Source organism: Siniperca chuatsi, linkage group LG14 (genome assembly GCF_020085105.1).
Source record: "Siniperca chuatsi isolate FFG_IHB_CAS linkage group LG14, ASM2008510v1, whole genome shotgun sequence".
NCBI lineage: Eukaryota > Metazoa > Chordata > Actinopteri > Centrarchiformes > Sinipercidae > Siniperca > Siniperca chuatsi.
In genome coordinates this window covers 4,000,397-4,020,287 of record NC_058055.1, presented here as the reverse complement: position 1 = coordinate 4,020,287, position 19,891 = coordinate 4,000,397, and the positions used below count along the sequence as shown (strand labels likewise).

Sequence of the window (19,891 nt, the reverse complement as noted above, 5' to 3'; positions counted from 1 at the left end):
CTAAGTGGGTAATTTAACTTTTTTGTGGGAAAACCATATCAGACATATCAATTCAATTCAATTCAAGTCAATTTTATTTATATAGCACCAATTCATAGCACAAGTTATCTCATTGCACTTGTCCTATAGAGCAGGTCTAGACCGTACTCTTTATAATATTATTTACAGAGACCCAACAAATCCCACCATGAGCAATCACTAATAATGATCGTAGTAGCGGTTGTTGAGCAGGAACAGAAGGTGCCTTGCAATCATAGACTCAGACTCTGCAGCTCCGGAGGCAGAAATACCTGCTGAAAGTGACAGAAGGAGAGAGGAGAGAAACGAGAAAGCACAAAACTACGGGACAGAGAAGATGTCGAGTTAATAACATATATATATGTAACATATATTATATATATAACATGTTATATATATATATATAATTTCAGTTGAATAAACACAGCAGAAAAACACAAATTCAGTTTCATCACGTGCCAAAAGATCAACAACTTGTTGATCTTTTTTTTGCCAGTGCATCAATAAACACAGCAGAAAAACTCAAGTTCAGTTTCAGTAGGAACAGTGTTGTTGAACTCCTTGTTTTGCCAGTTCATCAAAATCTGGAGTAAGTTTTGTTGTGGCAATTCTCAGGATAGATCCGAGGTGTTGGTCAGTTAACCTGGATCTGTGAGGGGCTTTGTTGATGTTCATGACGCTGAATGTCTGCTCACATACATAGGTCGAACCAAACAAAGTCAGCATCTTCTGTGCCGTCGTCCGGAAGTTTGGAAACATGGCTTCGTTAAGTGATGCATAAAAGTCATTCGCCCGTTTCTGCGTTGACTGCTTGCTAGTGTTGTTGGCATGCTTCGTAGCAAAGTGACGGCCGATACTGTACTCTTTGAAAACCGCGACAGTTTCTTGGCATATTAGGCATACAGCCTTTGATCGGACTTCAGTGAAAAAACATTTTGTTGTCCACTCCGTATTAAACACTCTGCGCTCACTATCCACTTTTCTTTTCTTTGATAAGCTCATTTTTGTAGAAGGGCTCATAAGAGAAGAAGAGAGTAATACAGGCGAACAAGGTCAATGTAGCTGAAGTGCGCCATCTTTTGGGGAAACATGGGCATTACAGGGGAAAGGTAAATTGAACAAGGTTTGCCCGTACCTATTTTAATAGAAGTTTGCCCATGTCTGGTCTAGGCCTATAGCAGCATAACTAAGGGATGGTTCAGGACTCACCCAAGCCAACCCTAACTATAAGCTTTATCAAAGAGATGGTGTCTGCCCCCCGAACCTAAACTTGGACCTGATTCCACAGGAGAGGAGCTTGATAGCTGAAGGTTCTGGCTCCCATTCTACTTTTGGAGACTTTAGGAACCACAAGTAACCCTGCATTCTGGGAGCGCAGTGTTCAAGTCGGGTAATCGGGTACTAAGAGCTCTTTAAGATACGATGGTTCCTGGCCATTAAGAGCTCTGTAGATGAGGAGAAGGATTTTAAATTATATTCTGGATTTTACAGGGAGCCAGTGCAGAGAAGCTAATATTGGAGAAATATGATCTATTTTCCTAGTTCTTGTCAGTACACATGCGGCAGCATTCTGGATAAACTGGAGAGTCTTAAGGGACTTATTCGGTCAGCCTGATAATAAGAAATTGCAATAATCCAATCTAGAAGTAACAAATACATGGACTAGTTTTTCTGCATCATTTTGAGACAGGATGTGCCTGATTTTTGCAATGTTATGTAGGTGAAAAAAAGCACAAATCCTGATCAAAGATAACGCCAAGGTTCAAGTACAAGTACAATAACTTCAGTTTTGTCAGAGTTTAACATCATAAAATTACAGGTCATGCAGGTGTTTATGTCCTTAAGGCATGCTTGAAGTATAGCTGATTAGTTTCATCTGGCGTGATCGAGAGATATAACTGAGTATCATCCGCATAGCAATGAAAGTTCATGGAGTGTTTCTTAATAATATTGCTAAAGGAAGCATATATAAGGAGAATAGAATTGGCCCAAGCTATAGACTGTATAAAACATGGAATGTAGTGTCCGTGACGTCACCCATAGGTTTCTGAAGACCCATTCTGAAGCTCAAAGTGGGCTGCGCTGGCTGTCGCCATCTTGGCAGCGCGTCACTCAGCCCAACTCCTGGATAACCAAAAATGGGCAAAGAGGTGGCGCGTGGGTGGAGCTGAGGTGCCTGGTTGCTGAAACACACCCACCTAGCTCAAAGTTACCAAGCTAGCTAAGGCTAAGAAGCTAGACTATATGCTACTCTGCGTTGCTAGCCAGCTAACCCTGTGGTATGCGGTTGGCAGTCTATGATTGGGTGGTTGGATGTGCAAATGCTTCCACAGAAATTTGAGCCCAATCAGCCACAGGGTGGCGCTATAATTAGGTCCAAAAATGCAATTTTGGAAAGGCCGTGCCCCTCGCACGGACCATTAAAATCCGCCCTGATGGATATTTTGCTCATTTGCATATGAAAAACAATAAAATTAATAGAACTTTTTGAATCTTGACTCTCTCAACACCAACATTTTTATACAGCATTGTGAGACTGAGATACACGTTTCTGTTATAAATGAGCAAGATCAGTCAAAAAACTGATCTGATCTGATTGGTGCGAGTGGGCGTGGCCCATCACATATTTGCCCGTAACAGAAGATGGCTTTGAGCAATCCTGATTAAACTTACCATAGACATCCCACACTATCTCCTGAACATAAAGGAGACATATGAGTTTTGTTCAAATTCGATGAAAGGGGGGGCAAATGGCAGAACTTTCAGTGTGCAATTATTGAAACGCTGCAGGCTTTGTGATGATGGAACAAGTGTGTGAAATACCTGAAGTGACTTTACTCGTTGTTGCCTGCAACTTAAATTTTTGGCCGATCGAGCTGCTTTCTTCCATTGAGAGAAAAAAGGTTTGAGCCCGCCCACTGCATATATTGTTGAGTTTATTTTTTATTTTCATTATGGTTGTTAAAAAATAACATCTGTAGCCATAACACTGTTATCACCTCTGCTCTTCCTCATTCCTACAATCCCATCCTTTATCCCTTTTTCCCCCTACCACTCCATGGACTCTGCAGCTCTCTGGGAATAGCTGTCTGCCCAGTCTGTTGATTTTATTTGAATAAATGTGTTTACTTTTATATTTATAGTTTTAAATATTGTCCACCTTTTTGTGTTTTGTCCTTTTATTTAAAGACGTGGTTCACATTTGAATAAATTCTATTTATATTTGCTCTCCTTTTGTCTTTATTACTGACTGAAAATGTTAGATTTCACATTTTAATGAGTAGTTATGAATCCCCCTAGGAGGTATCATTTATTTGTGACATTGCAAACTCTGAGAAGGTCTTCCTCAGGCAAATACACAGGTATTGTGAGGCTTATGTAGTGAGGCAAAAATAAACATAGTCTGCTGATCGAATGCATCTGTGGCAAATAGGTGCATTTGATCAGCCATGTTTTTTTTCTTTTGCCTCACTATACAGTATTGGCCTCACAATACCTGTGCAATACCCACAAGAGCTTCTCAGAGATCCCAAATGAATGACACCTCCAAGGTGGCTTCAAAACTATTCAGTGTGCAGATAATTGTTTTCACAAGAGTATAGTTTCTCAGTGAATGTTCTACATTTGTCTTAAAGAAATGTCCAAACAAAACCAGCACATAAGATTATCTTTTCATTTTTTACTTTCTGCTAAGATCTATGCAAAATGTAAATGTAAATACCATCTTAATATTTTCATTTATAATTATTGACTATTATTTTGTTAAAAGTTTAGATCACCACTGTATTTCCAATTAACATAGGAAACCGATGAATGACAGCTTTTAAGAATATGCTTTAAATATACTCCAAAGTATATTTAGTCTGATCCATTGTATATAACAAAAATGTACCACTACACAAGCAACAGTTTAACTAATTAAAATTATATCTTGCATTCATGAAAACATCAATATTAAAGGTTGCAAATTTCAAGTTGTTTTGTATGACTTAAGTACACTTGAAATGAAAATATGTGTAACATTAATTAATGATAGAACCTATGAATAATTACCCAGTCATAATTTGGCAAAATCTTAATGTCTTGTGAAACAAGGGATGCCTTCAACCTCTTTACCGTGGAGTACACATCACATTGGCCTGGGCGTTGTGACTTTCCTCAAGCGCCTGTCTTAACCTGGCCCTCAGGCCATGACAAAAACGTGAAAAGACACAAAATGCCAATAAATACAAGTTATTTAAGGTAGTAAAGAAAATAAACTGAAGTGTAACTTTGGATATGAGGTGTGTTAGTCAGTGAAATCAGTAGTGGTCATGGTATAGTGGATAGTGTAGGATAAGGTGTTGTGGAGTAAAAGTAAAACAAAATGCTAAGCAAAACAATAGGGCACAGGCGCTGATAGGGAGGAGAGCGAGCCACGCTGGAAGCTGGGACTTATACTTCTTGTAGAGCACTGGGCCCAGGTGCTCCAGATCTGGTCGGATACTGCAATCGGCTCTCTGGCACCTCAAAAGACAACATGGGTAGGCACAGTTACTGACAAAGCACACACACAAATAGACTAAGCAGGGGGGTTCCACTCATTTAACCATACCCAACTCAGGAACCTCGCCCTACACCCCAGCTACCTGTCTTCACCGTCGATAGCCCTAACTGGCATGCAAATGGCACCCACCCCAAGCAACGAGTGCTCTGCTAGGCTTGGCCGTCCGCACCAAGCGCCGCTCCCCAAAACAGCGTATCTACCTCAACTCTCTCCTTTTCAACACTTCGTAGTCTGTCCCTCCAGTCCTCATCAGGCACAGGTACAGCCCGACCACAGTGACAGTACCTAGGCAAGTCTAGCATTGACATTACGTTAACGTTACATTGCCCGTATGGTAGGTTTAATGTTAACCATTTCATAGCGTTAGCAAATTAACGAGGTGGACCTTTATTTTCCAACCTCACACAGACACCATGAGTTCAAAAGTATTATCCTAAATTCTAACACTTCTCTATTGCGTTTTGACTTAGGTGCATACTGGTTTAAAACTGTGGCTAACATACGCGCCCTTAAGTTAGCATCGTTAGCACAGCTGGGCATCTTGCTCGAAGGCTAACCCAAGGCTAATTCATTAGCTGGCTAATTAGCCAACAAGCCATGTATGGTGAGCGCAGACACCGATACCTGCTAATTATTGCTAAAATATGGGATGGATGCCGTCTCTCCTAATCAGACCAGGTCTTCCCCAGAAAGTCCGCCAATTATCTATAAAGCCCACATCGTTTGCTGGACACCACCTCGACAGCCAGCTGAAGACGTGGTTAAACATTTAATCACAGAATCCAACATTGTCTTGGCATATGTACACACCGACTCAGCATTAACTTTAGAGACCTCTGATTGGTGTAATCGGGAGTCGTTACCGCCGACATGATTAACAATCTTCAATCAATGTATTTGTGCTTATCTTTAGCAAGCAGTTTTAAATAGGATTCAATGTCGCCCACCCTGGCCCCAGGAATACATTTGACTATGGTCGCTGGTGTCGCTAGCTTCACGTTTCTCAAAATGGAGCTGCCAATAATCAGAGTTGGATTCTAAGCAGGTGTGTCACTGAGTGGGGAGAACTTGTTAGAAACGTGAACAGGTTGGTGGTGAACCGTGGGCTTCTGTTTAGGGCTATGCTTCCTTCAGACAGTCACCCAGCCTCCCTAGTTTCCTGCCTGCTCGGGAGCTGCTGGGGGACGGCTAACAGGAGCTACCTCTGGTCGGTCCGCACCGGCTACTGGGGGCTGGCTAACTATAGCAGCTAACAACTGACTTCCCATGGCCTCGCCTCCAATGCTACAAATAAACTACATTTATTACATGTACCATTATCACTAAAGGAGGCAGAGGAATAGCCAAACATTTAACATATGGAGCAGGAGAGAGCAGGAGAGGGAGAGAAGCCATCGCTAGCTGCTAAGCTAAAGAACAGTAGCTAGCAAAACTGAACATTGTGTAAACTGTGGGATTAGCAAGTCAGTAAAAGAAGGAGAGGGCTATGAGTGCTTTAGCAGAACTGTACATTTAAATGTAAATGGACTGTACTTGTATAGCGCCTTTCTAGTCTTTCCGACTACTCGGTGCGCTTCACACTACATGTCACATTCACACACTGATCACAGGTGCCAACTGCTCATCAGTTGAAAGCAATTGCAATTTTGGGTTCAGCATCTTGCCCAAGGACACTTCGACACGTGGACTGGTGGAAGCTGGGATCAAACCGCCGACCTTCCGATAGGTGGTCGACCCGCTCCACCACTAAGCCACAGCCGCCCACATGTATAGCAGATAATTATCCGTTGTTATGAATAATCGAACAAAATTAACTGGGATGAGCAGCTAGAGCAGCAAAAATACGCTACCAATAACACACAAGCACCGGCAACCGGAATTGAATACTTTATCGCTTTCTGCTTCTATCTCTAGGTGTCCCACTTTAATTTTAATATATAATATATGTATATAACTTCACACATAGTTTTTATTTTTATTCTATTATAATTTAAAATATTTGTATATATTGGCTGGGATTTACATTTAATAAAACTAAAAACGGATCAGTTTAATAATAAATTATGTTTAAACTTCAGGTTTACCAGCTGTTGGTGCAATACATCAATCAAATCTAATTTATTATATCACAAGATCAGCTGAGGCTCATCATGTCCACTGGGGGACCTGTGACCAAACTTTACCACACTGACCTCACTGCAGTGTGGTGACGATACGATGCCCAAACACCTGACCAGACTTTGTAATTCCATGATTTCCAGATAAACGTGTCAGCGTGTCCAACCACCAGCTGTAAAATCCAACAACCTAAAAACTGACCTTAGGAGTTATTTCTACGTTTCAAAGCAGCCAGCTGGTCATTCAAATTCAGATATGGACCCATTGACTTGCAGAGGTCAATGTGCAGAATGACCCCTGCTGAGGCTGGCTGACTTTGTTTTGAGAAGCCCACGAGCAGCTCAGACATGAAAAAGCTCTGTGGCTACTGCACCTTCACTCTGAACAGCAAAGGGGAAGTTCCCTCCTAGTGCATAACGTAAACTTGGCTCCAATAAAAGCATCCGTTGGCACCTCAGTGGACAACAGGAAATCTTTGTTTATCGAAAAACATCCCGTTGTTGGCCTCGGGGTGTATGACCCCTCTTGTTGTACGGCGGCAGAGCGTCATATAGTAGCCATGGTGGAGCCCCGTACTTTAAGCTCTCAGTTTACCGAACAAAGCTGCCATATCCTTACGATAAACAACCAAGGCATAAAGTATGTATGTATATGTACTGGCAGCATCGGTTCTGCGTCAGACCCTCAGGCCCTCGTCTGTTTGTCAAAGTGCCTTTTGGTATGCATTGTTTAGATTAGCTGTAGACTTGTCTGACACTCCCATGTTCAGGGGCCACAACACCTAAAGTTAGAAATAGGCAGAATAAAACAATTGTACAACAACAAGTTGACATAACTGTGACAGTACTCAGACAAAAACTATTCCTTTATGTTTTCACCTAATATACACAATATATCATTTATACCCACAATGACAGAACTGCTGATTCTGTTAAGTCTACCCAGTCAATGGGTTTTTATTACATTTCCAGCAACAGATCCATTTCATTCACAGTGAGAGTTCAACACGTTTCCATTTCCATACACTATATCCTCACATACATGTGGACTATATACCAGAGAATGGGTATATATGGTTGGGTAAATACATGTTTATCAGCAAAACATCCTAAATCATATTGCATTGCATCTGCTAGCACTTGTTTCTGCAATGATGAATGAATAAAAAGCTAAAAAGACTGAAGTAGTTACATTTTGAGGATATCTGACCAGTTGTTTACTTCTGTAGATCAACATAAAAATACTACAAATCATGGTGAGCTATTACAATACACAATCTGTTTCACATTTCCATTAAAAATACACTTCTGGAGATGGAGAAATGTCAGTAAGTCAGTGAGCGTGTACAGTACGAACAGTACCTGAGGTCAAGTTTCTTTAAGTGGCTGGTGACAATATTTGGTACAATCAGTTTTTGGTCAAGGTGCATGTACATCTCATCAGTATCTTCACAGTGTGTCTGTGACTGCTCTCCTAACACCAACAGCTAGTCTTCTCTGTGAAGTTTATTTATGTCTTCCATATTCTGGCTCTCAGCAGGTTGAGGTGTTGTGTTTCTGCCACTTGTCCTGCGGTTTCGTCTCGGACGGTGCTCTGAGAACCAGTTGGAGACGGTCATGGCGAGGCGGAGGAGACCCAGGCTGATGCAGTGCACCTCTGAGGTGATGGGGATGTCGGAAAAGAGGGCATGGTCCCGGCACATGAGGGTATTGCTGCATTCAAAGTCTTTGACGATGTTGAGGATCTCCTGGCGCTCTGCCTGCCGCATCATCCCTCGTATGTTCAGCAGGGTGGAGACATGCTTCTTCCTGTGGGATACAGGGAGGCAGGGGGTAGACGGGTGTTAATGGAAATTGGGTTTGGTGTCATCAAAGGATGTCATGACTTTGAGTAACAGTCACGTCTCTCTGAGTCATAGCATGTTTCTGGGAAGGAACAGAAAACTGTGTTTGTACGTGTACATTTTACTTTGTATTTTACATTACATATATTTATATATTTATTATCTTTATTTTTATCCTTTGCATTTATTTTTTCTAATCCTTATTTTTCACACTAGTCTTATGACATATGACATGACACATATTACTTAAATCTTTAAAAATTTGAATCCTTGTTTAGCCAAGTTGTGAAAAATCCATTTTGACTGGTGTTTATACTTTCTATTTGGAAATAAATAAATACATGTTGGTAATACACATGGAGTTCTCAATTTCTAAGAAGCTACCAAGTCTGCAGGTATACATATTATAAATATTTTTTTTCCAATAATCCATTAAGTCAGGGATAATATCAGGGTATTTTTCGCAATCTGGGGACCCAAAAGTTGTTGTTATTAATGGTTTATGAGCATTCTACAAAGCATTTGTACATTTTTGTTTGTTCGAAAAGTCAACAGTTGGCATTTAGGTACATGTTTGAATATGGAGGAAAGATCTGTGTTGGAAGGACTGACATGTATGCTCATGTGTTGGCACAGCCATGTGTGCATGAATGGACTCTGCTGCAGCACCCAGAAAACTCAAGGAAGCCTGGCAGCCTTTGATCTCCTAAAATACCAGCAGGGAATGCCATACAGTAAACAAAAGGGGGAGTCAAGCAGTGAGTTAGCATGTCTCCAGGTCTGAACTACTATGTTTTGCTCTCCTCTTCCACACCTCTACCTCTTTGTGTGGCACCAGTCTGTCTCCTGCAGGGTGGCAGGAACAGGAAGTACTCGGCAGCAGCTTCCTGTCTGCTCCGCGGAGGGTTATGCGTCACATGCAGTCATAGGTTGCCAACTATCACCTGAGTCTTAATCTGTGCACAAACAGCCTCGGTGGCTGGAACTCCCCCCCTGAGGCCTCTCAGCCTCATCCATTCTCAAAACAGACCCACGCACCTCTCCAAAAATAGCAACGTTAATGTAGATATGTTTCCGCGCTCCTTTTCCTTGTTTTGATCCATTGTGACCAAAAAAAAAAAGCAACAAAAAAACATACATAGTCTTACATTTTCCTTGCTTTGGCTAAGTGCCAAAAAAAGCACTGTCAATATGTAGCAGTAAGCATAAAAGAATATAGGACCTTTGGGGCTACAGTACAGAGAATATCTGTTTTTATAGACGCTTCCTGTTTGTAATAGAAAAGTACCAACACTGTTAATTTGTTAAACCCCTCACCGTATATCTGGAAACTCTTTCACCAGGACAGCAACCTCCATCTGGATGGAAGGAGTGTCCTCCAGGAGAATGATGTCAGCCAGGTGGCAGATGATGCTGTCCAACCAGGATGAACTTGATTCCTGAAGCAGAGAGAAGACATAGAGCATAGCAACAATTTAATTATTGTGCAACAAGTATTCATTACCCTAGCAAAATGTAAAATTCATCAATAAATTGGGCTTTCTTTGGAAATTTGTTCAACTAAATGTTAAGTTCATTGCACTTATTTGTTATCGATGTTCATCCAAATGGCTTCCTTTTCCTATTAAACATGTTTTTAAGATGGGGCATGACTAGCAGTGAACAGTCAAACTTTCAGAGGAAACAGATTAATACCTGTAAAAGCCAGAGGTCAAACATTTAGGTGATTTACTAAGTGAATAACAAAACTCCACCTCTGTTTTTCTAGGTCCTGTTTTTCCTTCAAACACTCAGGAAAAAGAAAGCAAAAATCTTTGGCTTGGCATTCACTAAAAATAACGACATCTTTTTTAGACAGCCAAGTTCCCAGTTTCCACAGACACTTCATCCCACTTCTGGGTGAAAAAGGCCATCAAGGCCATCCCAGAGCCACATCAAAGCCAGCCAGCTGACAGGAACAGGAAGTTCCTTCTGAACACAGCGGCTTCCTGTTGTCAGCCGAGGTGACGGACACTTGTTTGAACTCGCACACAGAAACGGGGCAAATGCCACACTGTCAGGCCTAGTCTTTTACACCCTCTTCCTCCCTCTGGCAAGTGCTAACGTAAGCCTGGTTCATCCATCTCCGTCTCACTGACGGCAGCCATTTTTCAGAGCTCACTCCTGTATCAACACTGTCTGAGTTATTCCTGACCTAGGAAGTTTGAGGGTCAGGCCCCATTCACAGCCACCAGACTCTGCATTCCCTGAGCCAGCTCGGCTCAGTGTTTTTAAGAATCAGCATTTTGGAATTGTTTATAATGCTCGGGGTCTCCTGAAAAGCAATTATTAGTTCTGTTTTGGATGCTTTGGATTTCATTCTCCTTCAAGAGGTCCTAACTGTTCTTTGTCACGCTAAAGAGTATATGTCCGTTGCAGGTTAAATATGTCCTCTTTAATGACATTGCCTGATTCATTAAAAAATATAATGTTTTGTGTGAAATACAGACTTACCAGATCCTTAAAGAGTCCTTTCAGCTGTTTGGCCTCATCTTGCAGGCGGAAAGCCATCCTCTTCCTCATCTTGGAAGATGTGCAGATGACCCGTCCCCGCATGATGGCTCGGACATACTCCACCAGGACCCGCCGGTGCATCTCACCCACCAGAGTCTGCCAGTCATTCATAAAATTAATCACTGACTGGTTACATATAACCTTCAAGCAAATGCTGTAGAGTGCATGTTAAACACAACAAGTGTTACCTGATAAGGTGGAGAGTCCATCCTTCTGAACTTCTTGAAGTGTTGTTTAATGCTGGCTTCAATGGCCTCAAAGGCCTCTGTGTTGTTCAGCCATTTTCTTTTTATCAGTTTGTCAAAGAAAGGCTGGAACAACAAAAGACCAAGTTCTGATTAACAGAGTGTACATTTACTTGTGTACTGTACTTAAAGGGACAGTTGGGACAGACCTTGTTGTGAGCAGTTTCATGCTCAGAACAAATCTGTGGATTGTCTTGAGTAACCGTGAGTGGCCGTGATTTCTGGAAAGAGACGTTGCTGTTGAATTTTTTTTATGCTTTGCGCACCACAAGCCGAGTGCCATATAGTCCCATTATATTCAAAAAATGCAGACATCTCTACGGCCGATATCGCCAAAACAATCCAGATGGATAAATAGCACTACAGGTAAGAGGAAAAATATGTATTTTTGATTTTGGGGTGAACTGTCCCTTTGAGTAAAATTTTGATGTACTTGGGCTGTCCTGGAGTATTTCAAATTTTGCTACTTAATACTTAATAATAGTATATAAAGTAGTTAGAATTAGCTCGACATCGAGCTACAACAATAAAATGCTGCTTACACGCTTATGCATCAGTAATATTTATCGCATAGTAATGGGAAAAAAATTACTTGTACTGAAGTAAAATTTTGAATGCAGGACTTTTACATTTTTTTTACAATGCCTCTGTTATATTTTGGAGTTACTCAACTCTTATAACTTTTACTTGTAATGGGATATTTTAACATTGTGGGATTGCTACATTTACTTTCACCACTAAAACACTGACATATTCCATGGATGTGAAATTGAGACAGATTACTCAAATGTGTCACCTTTCAAGTACATGTACAGTATTTTCCATCTTGTTTTAACAAATACATAGCATGGTTGTGAGCAATTTTTTGATTGTACTGATTGTATTTTACAAGAAAACCAGGAAGAAATGTTTTTAGGTGATGGAAGTCCTCCAGCCTGGCCATGTACAGTCATAGAAAACTCACTGAATCATATATCCTGGCCTGGTAGGAGTCTTGTTAAAGGGAAACAAGCTTTAAGGACCGAGATAAGACTTGCTCACGACTTACTCACCCTGATGTGCTCAAACAGCCTGTCAGTCAGCACCCTCACTGACTGGTTGATGATCCTGTCCAGGGAGGAGTTGGCTCTCTGCGCTGACTCCTCGCTGCCCTGTGGGTCACACTGCCTGCAGCGCTCCACTAAGGCTCTACAGGATACACAAGACATATGAAGCTGAACTTTCAGAAAATTACTGCAATCCTATAAAAAAAAAATTACATGAAAATGCTCAGTTGAATAATGAATTGCTTGTCTACCTGAGAGGAGGGCAGCAGTTGACCAGAGCTATGGACCTGGAAACATATCCATCCCCTCGGTCTCCAAATTCTGCCTGAGTCTCATGAAACATCTCTACCTTCCTCTGGAAACTGGACACAGAGGTTTTATGACAACCTACTGAGTGCTAATACAATCTATACATGAACAGTCATGCACTGTCCTGTAAAAACACTGGGGCTTGCTTGTTTGGTTAAAACCCCACTTTTTTTTTTGCAAAATGTTTCCCTGATTTTATGCCTTTCTGATAGAATATACTCACTTGTAGAGAAAGTCAGCTAGTCCAATGAGACTACAGCGAGCCACTCGTGCCCCTAGAAACTGGTTTACAGATGTAGATCTGTCCAAGTCCACCTTCAGCCTCTGGAATTGTGAAAGACATGAGATATGAGACAGCTGTATCTTGGGCTAAAAAGAAATGTACTAAAATGTCTGTCCAAGAGGTTTTTCACAATGAAAATGGCATGTGGCAATGTACCTGGATGACTGAGCGAGCTAGGTGGGACTGATACTCCTCTATGTGCAGAGTCTGAGCCCATCGCCTCTCCTCTTCATCCAGAACCTGAATTAGCTCTATTGTCACGTTCTCCTGAAAATCACAGCATAAAATTAAAAATTGTCTACTATCCAGATTTTCTAAGGAACAGCCCTGCGAAAATAAGATTTCTTACCCTGACGATACTGATGCAGTCTTGTTCCAGCCTGTCCACTGTGTCTTGGGGCAGAATTGGTTCCAGTGGAGCATAGCTGATGGCTGTGGTTGTGCCAATGGTTCCTAGGACATCCCTGGTAGAAAATTACAAATCATAACTAAGGAAGTTCTGTTTTCAGGTTCGTAATACAAGTTTGATATATTATTATTGCATGGGAGCATCCAGGTTCACTGTCTAATAAGGTACCCTACCTGTTGTAGATGTTGTAGAACCAGTCCAGTAGTGAGTAGACATCTGTGATCTGCAGTGGGCCACTGGTAATGGTCCGAAGACGTTTGGCCACGGCTCGATGGTAACTTTCCACATACACCTGGAAGGCAGCAAACTCCTCTGGGTAAATGGATACAGCATTCCTCCTTGCTGCATCCAGGTCATCCACCATCCGACTCCTCAGGCGCTCGAGGTATGAGGCCAGCTGGCCCGCCTGGGTGTCTACCTGATGTGGCAGGCTCCAGTCTGCAGCCTCCGCTACAGCCTGCCTCCACTTCATCTTCAGTCGGCGAGGACGCTGGCTGGGCTGGATATGGGGGCCCTCTCGCTCTGGCTTGGTCTCCTCTCTCAGGGCCCAGGCAGCATCAGCATGCTCCTCCTGTTGGATCACCAGCACCACCAGCCCAAGGTTGGGACCAGCGCTGGGCTGGCGGAGGGATTCCCGCACTACGTCCCACATCTCCCTCTGCAGGGCCTCATATAAGAGCTCCACATCCTTAGCCTTCCGCCGACTCGAGTCCACTGTTGCATTGGAGCTGAGGGACTCATCTAAGGATGAGGATGATAAGGGGAACATGCCCAGAGGGGTGCTGGGACAAATGGTAGGAGTAAGGGTGGGAGTAGTTGTGGTCGGCAGGAGAGACAGCAGCTCACACTCTCGCTCCAACTCCTGAATGTGTGTGTCAGCGAGGAGAAGGTCCCTGTGGTTGACCAACTGTAGAATCTCCAGTACTGTGGGGAACAAGAAGACAAAGGGTGGCTATGTTTATTTGCAACCATCACAAAACAGAGGGTTGGCCAAGAAATAGAAAAAGGGTGTATCTGTTTTTATGGTTATTGAGTAGTTGTGCATGTGGCTGGCTGACAAACTGGGTTATTCATTGGTCATTCTACACACTCCTCTATTCCCAGCGAGGTTCCCTTTGGAGTCAGTAGCTTGGTTGGACTTCTATCTTGAGGAACCTGGGGTAGGAGGAAGTGCGGTCACTTCCTGATTTCACAGTCTGGTGATGATTGAACCCAGTGACTCAGGGATATGGGGACCTCTTCAGAGAGTTGTCTAGGATTGGAAGGAAGTACTGCTGAAGCTCTAATGTAATGTAAAGGAAACTCCTTGCAAAAGACAGATTCTTCTAGGTGACTTGATATTTAAACATAGTTTTTTGATCAGGACCTGGACTTTTTACACCTGATGTTTCCTTGATTGTTACCTGAGAGGGGCTCTCTGGTTTTGACCACCGGCTCCTCCTCCGCTGTTTCCTCCTCAGCCTCTTGGGACGCCTTGTCTGACATGGATTCCCTCTTCAGCTTGCCCAGACTGACCATCCTGAGGAAGGAGGGCCGCCTGGAAGCGTCCGCCTCACTGTCTGCGCTCATGTTTCCGCAGGGCAGGCTTTCTCTGCGCTCCTCCTTACGTCGACCTGTAAAGCTGCACAGTATCCACAGCAGCAACGAAGAATATGAATGACTTCCTCCAAAAGGACTTTGAATAAGGTACACTGTTAGACTGCATGATTTGCATATATAGGAATGTATGAATAGGAATCACATTTATGAGACTTGAGGTTTGTATTATACTGTACAGTATGGCCTAATAGCAGTTATGTTTGGAATGCCACATATGCACTCATCTGTTAAACTGTGCTGCTGTAAGCACGACTGCCTCAGTTAAAAATAGAGCCATTCAGTAAGCACAGCAAGTACACAACATGTCACTGAAAAACAAAAGAGGTTCCGTAGATCAGCAAGTTGCTATAGCATATTACATAACTCCTCAGGAAATAAGCGCACTATATGCGGTAATATTAACAGTATCTCCTCTGGGACTCAGAGACTAATTCGTCACACTCTTAGAACTCAGCTGTTGGAAAAGGCCTTGACGCTCTTATTTGTATGACAGTTTTTCTGTGATAGTTGCTTTATTGTTTAGCAGTTTTTTGTAGGGGTCCTTTTGATTTCAATTGATTTCTGTTGATGTTATGGGATGTTTTTTGTTGTTCATTTTAATTTTTTTAGACATTCTCTTGTTGTTGATCCCTGAAAATGTGCTTTTGTAAGTAGGGAAGATTTTTAAAATATTTATTGCAAGCTTTTTCAACCATTTTATAATACTTCATGTGATGGATGGATGGATTGTAGCAGAGCCCTTAAGAAAGGCTTTCTACAACACCATGGTTATATAAAAAATTCCTTTTTAATCTTAAAACATCATGTGGTTCTATGGGTTCATAAAGTATGTACTGTATAGTAATATTATCTTAATCAAAGATATCATACTTTTGAAGATTCTAACTTTTTCTGTGTGCACTCCACAAAAATGTCATCCACAACTGCTGAAGCACATAAAACTTTTTACTCTTTACAGAAATCCGAATTCTTCACAATTCAATAACACAACAGCTAAATTCTCTTCTTCCTCCCCACCCCTCTCACCGGAGCAGGGTCATAATTCCTTCGGAGCTCCTGCGTAGTCCTTTCCTTTTCTCCCTCTCTGATGGGAGAGTGTTTGAGTCTCCAGGGCTATAGTGGGGAGAGTTGTTCCCCCATACATTGCGTCCCGATATGCGGAGCCCCTTCCCCAGTTTTCCAAGGGTTTTGAGGGGCGACACTCCACAGATCCGCTCCAGGGTCCCCCTAAGGGGCTTCCCTTTTGGATACCCTGCCCCGTGCCTCTCTGCGTTCACCTCGTTTTCCTCCTCTTCTCCATCACGGGAGGACCTGGGGTGGAGGTTACCCCTGACCTCTCCCATAATGAGGCCCATGTCACCTCCGTTTCTCTCGTCCTCATCCAGGTCCACATTCTCAAAGGGGTTCAGGTTCTTGTTGAGATCCTTCAGGTCGTTCAGCTCCTTCAGATCATTGAGATCATTCAAGTCCCTGAGGTCTAAGTCCAGCCGGGGAAGGATCAGTTCACCGTTCACTCTGGGGAACTCGGGGCAGGTCTTGGACCTGCCCGGGAGCTTCTTCAGAATCGGCATGGTTGCACTTGAGTTTTTATAAAACTGAAAAACAATGACAATGTCAGATTTAGTCAAAATGTTCAACCAAACAACAGTTATAAGAAGGTCAAATATCTGTATCTGATTATCAAATCAACTTCAGAATGATTTTTTTTTCTGGTCCTTAATGGTAACTTAAGATTGGGGTAAAACACAACCCATCGGAATGGCAGTACTGATACCAAGGAGAACTAATAACCAGGATATCTTGCAAAATACCTAATAAATCCCACTACAAAAGACATGACTCTATCCTTCAGTGCATAGGTTGGCAACATGACTTTAACTCAAACCAGTTTTTCTGGTGGTACATAAGCCGTCAGACAATTTATATAAGTGGAATCAAAAACATCCTTTCACATGCTGGTTATGCAATGCACTTCACTAAGCAAATAGGAAATATGTATTCAAAATAGTTCTGCGTTTACACGTGCTGAACAACAACTTATATAAATATTAAACCATTCAGAAACAAATAATTATGTTAACTGAGTCGAGAAAGATTGATTTGCAGCTGTTGAGAAAAACCAACACAGTGGCAGGAGAATTATATAAAGCAAAACGCTCACTGTGAAGGAACGCATTTATATAGTTTTCTGATTTAGTCATCTATGTCTTTGACAGCATGATCTGGCCATTTTACTGTAGAATTGAGGCAATTCTGTGGTTTATTTTTCTTCCTTGTGCGTATTTGGGGACTAATATTATAGAATTTGTCTTACCGAGCCCAACTTTAAGAGTGAATTTATTTTCAGATTTTGTCAGAATTCTAAACTAACTTCTGATATTTAATCAAAAAGGACAGCTTAAGAATGTAATACAGACAAAAAACACAGGGTATTTTGTCAGTGTCCGTCTAGATAGAATGCCAGGGACATGGCCAGTTTGGTGTTTTTAAGGAGATAACATATCTCAAGAGCCTTTGTGGTTAAATGATAGTCAAACAATAAACAGAAAGTTAAATCAGTCATTATTTTGCAATCACTAAGATCACTAAGGTTGATTTATGAATCTCAGCGCAGCTGCCCTATCACCCAGTTGTTTTCAATATAATGTGATTATACTAAATTATAGAAATGATGCCATGTTGTTACACTAAATGTTCTGACTGGCTTAAGTTACAGAACTGTAACATTGATTTCACTGTTTCACATACAGTATTAGGAAGGAGCTGATTCATATTTTCTTCTACACATCATGAACTATTCCTCTGTACCATACAACTTAAATGATTGGTTCACATGATTGGTTCACAAAACAACACTCACATGTCCATATGTTCATTGAAACCATTTTTGTTTTCTGTAACCTCCAACAAAACCCACTGACATCGTTCTGTGCAACAACACATTCCTAAGTTCAGTCAACATTAATATGAAGCATTAGCAGTCGGAGTTTGTCAAATCGAGTGGAAACACTGTCCAGGGAAACACAAAGAAGGAATTTTGTACTAAAAAGACTGCAACTTTGGATGATAGCAAAGTCAGACTGCTGAAGTCTCACATGTAACTTAAAATGCATTTTTGCATTATTACTGCGTGCAGACATTGGATTCAAAATAATGACTCTGCCGTAACAAGCTGGCCTCTATACTGAAATCACGGAGACAGTTAATGTTTTGGCATTTGAATTATTTAGTCACCATGTGAGAGGCAGAACTATATCCTTGAGAAATAGAAGAGATAAACATTTAATGAAAATGATCATCAGTACACACAGTTACACAGTATTTTTCATAAAAGATCTTTTTCTTTTCTTCTTCTTCTTTTTTTCTTTAAAAACTCTGACCAGACCTCAGAAGTTTATAATCAAAATTCAAACCTTATATTTCTGGTTTGAATTGTTTGGTTATAGTTCAACTTTCTGCTTATTTAAAATACTCAAGTTTGTTTGTAGAAGTTATAAGAGCAAACTCTCCAAAACTGGTAATCAGCAGTTTTGCATTATATTTAGAAAATGATCAGACATGAAACATTCATGAAACGTAGCCATGGGATCTCCTACATTATACAGTGCTGTATATGGGTAAAGAAATCAGACTCTGTTATGCTTTCCATTGTTTTCCCAGCTTTTATGCAGTTTGCAATGCTGTGGCATGCATGTGTATTTTTTTATATGTTTCAACATGGTCTTCAGACATTGTGTGGTGCTGAAACTACTTGATAACTCCTCTTTTTACTGTTTATCAGATATCTCAGAGGACTGGAGGACATGAAAAAACTTGCAAATGGCTGTAAAGGCGCTTAAGACCTCTCTAATACAAAAAAATTCTCTTGGGAGAACAATAGGTGATGTGAAGAGAGCAGAGGTCTTCGTCATTATGAAACAGTTCAAACAATACAGCCCTCATCAAGTTCAAATATAATCTTGTGATCTAAAGTCAAATCAGGATGGTGAGAATCTCCCTCAAATGTGCGTTTGCTCACTATAACATGACAAAAAGTAATTTCCTCAATTACAAGATCAATCACTGAATAACACAAACAAGTTTTCCAAATTCTATCAGTGATAATAACTGTTTCAAACCTATTTCAAGAGCACAACAAATAGCTGGGTCACAGACCAATTTATGTATGGGTAAAATAGACAACTGAAAAAAAATGTCCAAATACAATAACTTCTACAGAGAAACATTTTAACAGTGACATTAATCATCAAAGTAACTGCATGAATGAACAAAACAGTTCTCTCCATGGACCCAAATGAAAATTAAAGCATCAGAATCCAAACTCAAACGCTGTCTGTGAATGCAGAGAATGAGACTTACCTGGTGAGATTGCCTTGCAGTGTGTCAGTACAATGTCATCCTGGAGTGTGCTGGCTGTGCGGGCTGCCAGGCTGTGGAGTGTGTGCATGTGTGTGTGTTTCTGATGAGTGTGAGAGCGTGTCCAAAAGTACTCTGTGACTCAAGAGAGCAATGTGGCTGCCTGCGGTTTCCTGACGGACTCTATTGTGGTGGAAGGTGATATGTTTTCCTGAGGAAAGGCCCGTCCCGTCCTTTCTCCCGCTCCTACGCCACCGACCCTCCACCCCCCACACCCCCTGTCCCTCACCCCCCCCACACCCGCACCCTAGGGACCCTTCTAATTACACTTATTGCATTAACTGTACAGGGAAGGAGGACAGAGTAGGACAGAGCCTTCCCCTGCAGTGTTTTGTGTTTTTATCAGCTCTACACACCCTGTCTGTGTATTTGCCTGTGTGTGTGTGTGCGTGTGTGTGTGTGTCGTGCCATGACTGATTTCTGTTAGAAGTAGAAAATGAACTATGAGGATGATTCAGTGTCCATAGCCTTGAGTCCAAATTCCATTCATACACCATCAGCAGTGT

The 19,891-nt window shown here is 41.6% G+C and overlaps 1 protein-coding gene across 1 annotated transcript; it reads right to left on the bottom strand.

The window, feature by feature from the left end:
• Window positions 1-7,608: 7,608 nt before the first annotated feature.
• exoc3l2a (exocyst complex component 3-like 2a) lies at window positions 7,609-19,558 on the bottom strand. Its single transcript, XM_044223401.1, has 13 exons — window positions 19,329-19,558; window positions 15,996-16,564; window positions 14,774-14,991; window positions 13,544-14,294; window positions 13,311-13,425; window positions 13,118-13,228; window positions 12,902-13,002; window positions 12,621-12,731; window positions 12,376-12,511; window positions 11,267-11,389; window positions 11,019-11,174; window positions 9,843-9,964; window positions 7,609-8,490 (listed from the first exon to the last, which is right to left on the bottom strand). Exons 2-13 carry the CDS (start codon window positions 16,538-16,540, stop codon window positions 8,169-8,171), a joined length of 2,811 nt encoding a protein of 936 aa, XP_044079336.1. The 5' UTR covers window positions 16,541-16,564; window positions 19,329-19,558; the 3' UTR covers window positions 7,609-8,168.
• Between the last annotated feature and the right edge of the window lie 333 nt (window positions 19,559-19,891).

Excerpts from the sequence above, each read along its gene's own strand:
- exoc3l2a (XM_044223401.1), bottom strand. The coding sequence starts at position 16,540 with ATGCCGATTCTGAAGAAGCTCCCGGGCAGGTCCAAGACCTGCCCCGAG. Across the intron at positions 14,992-15,995 it reads GGAATTATGACCCTGCTCCG|CTTTACAGGTCGACGTAAGG; the intron begins GTGAGAGGGGTG and ends GATACTGTGCAG. Across the intron at positions 9,965-11,018 it reads AAGGACTCTTTAAGGATCTG|GAATCAAGTTCATCCTGGTT; the intron begins GTAAGTCTGTAT and ends TCTCTGCTTCAG.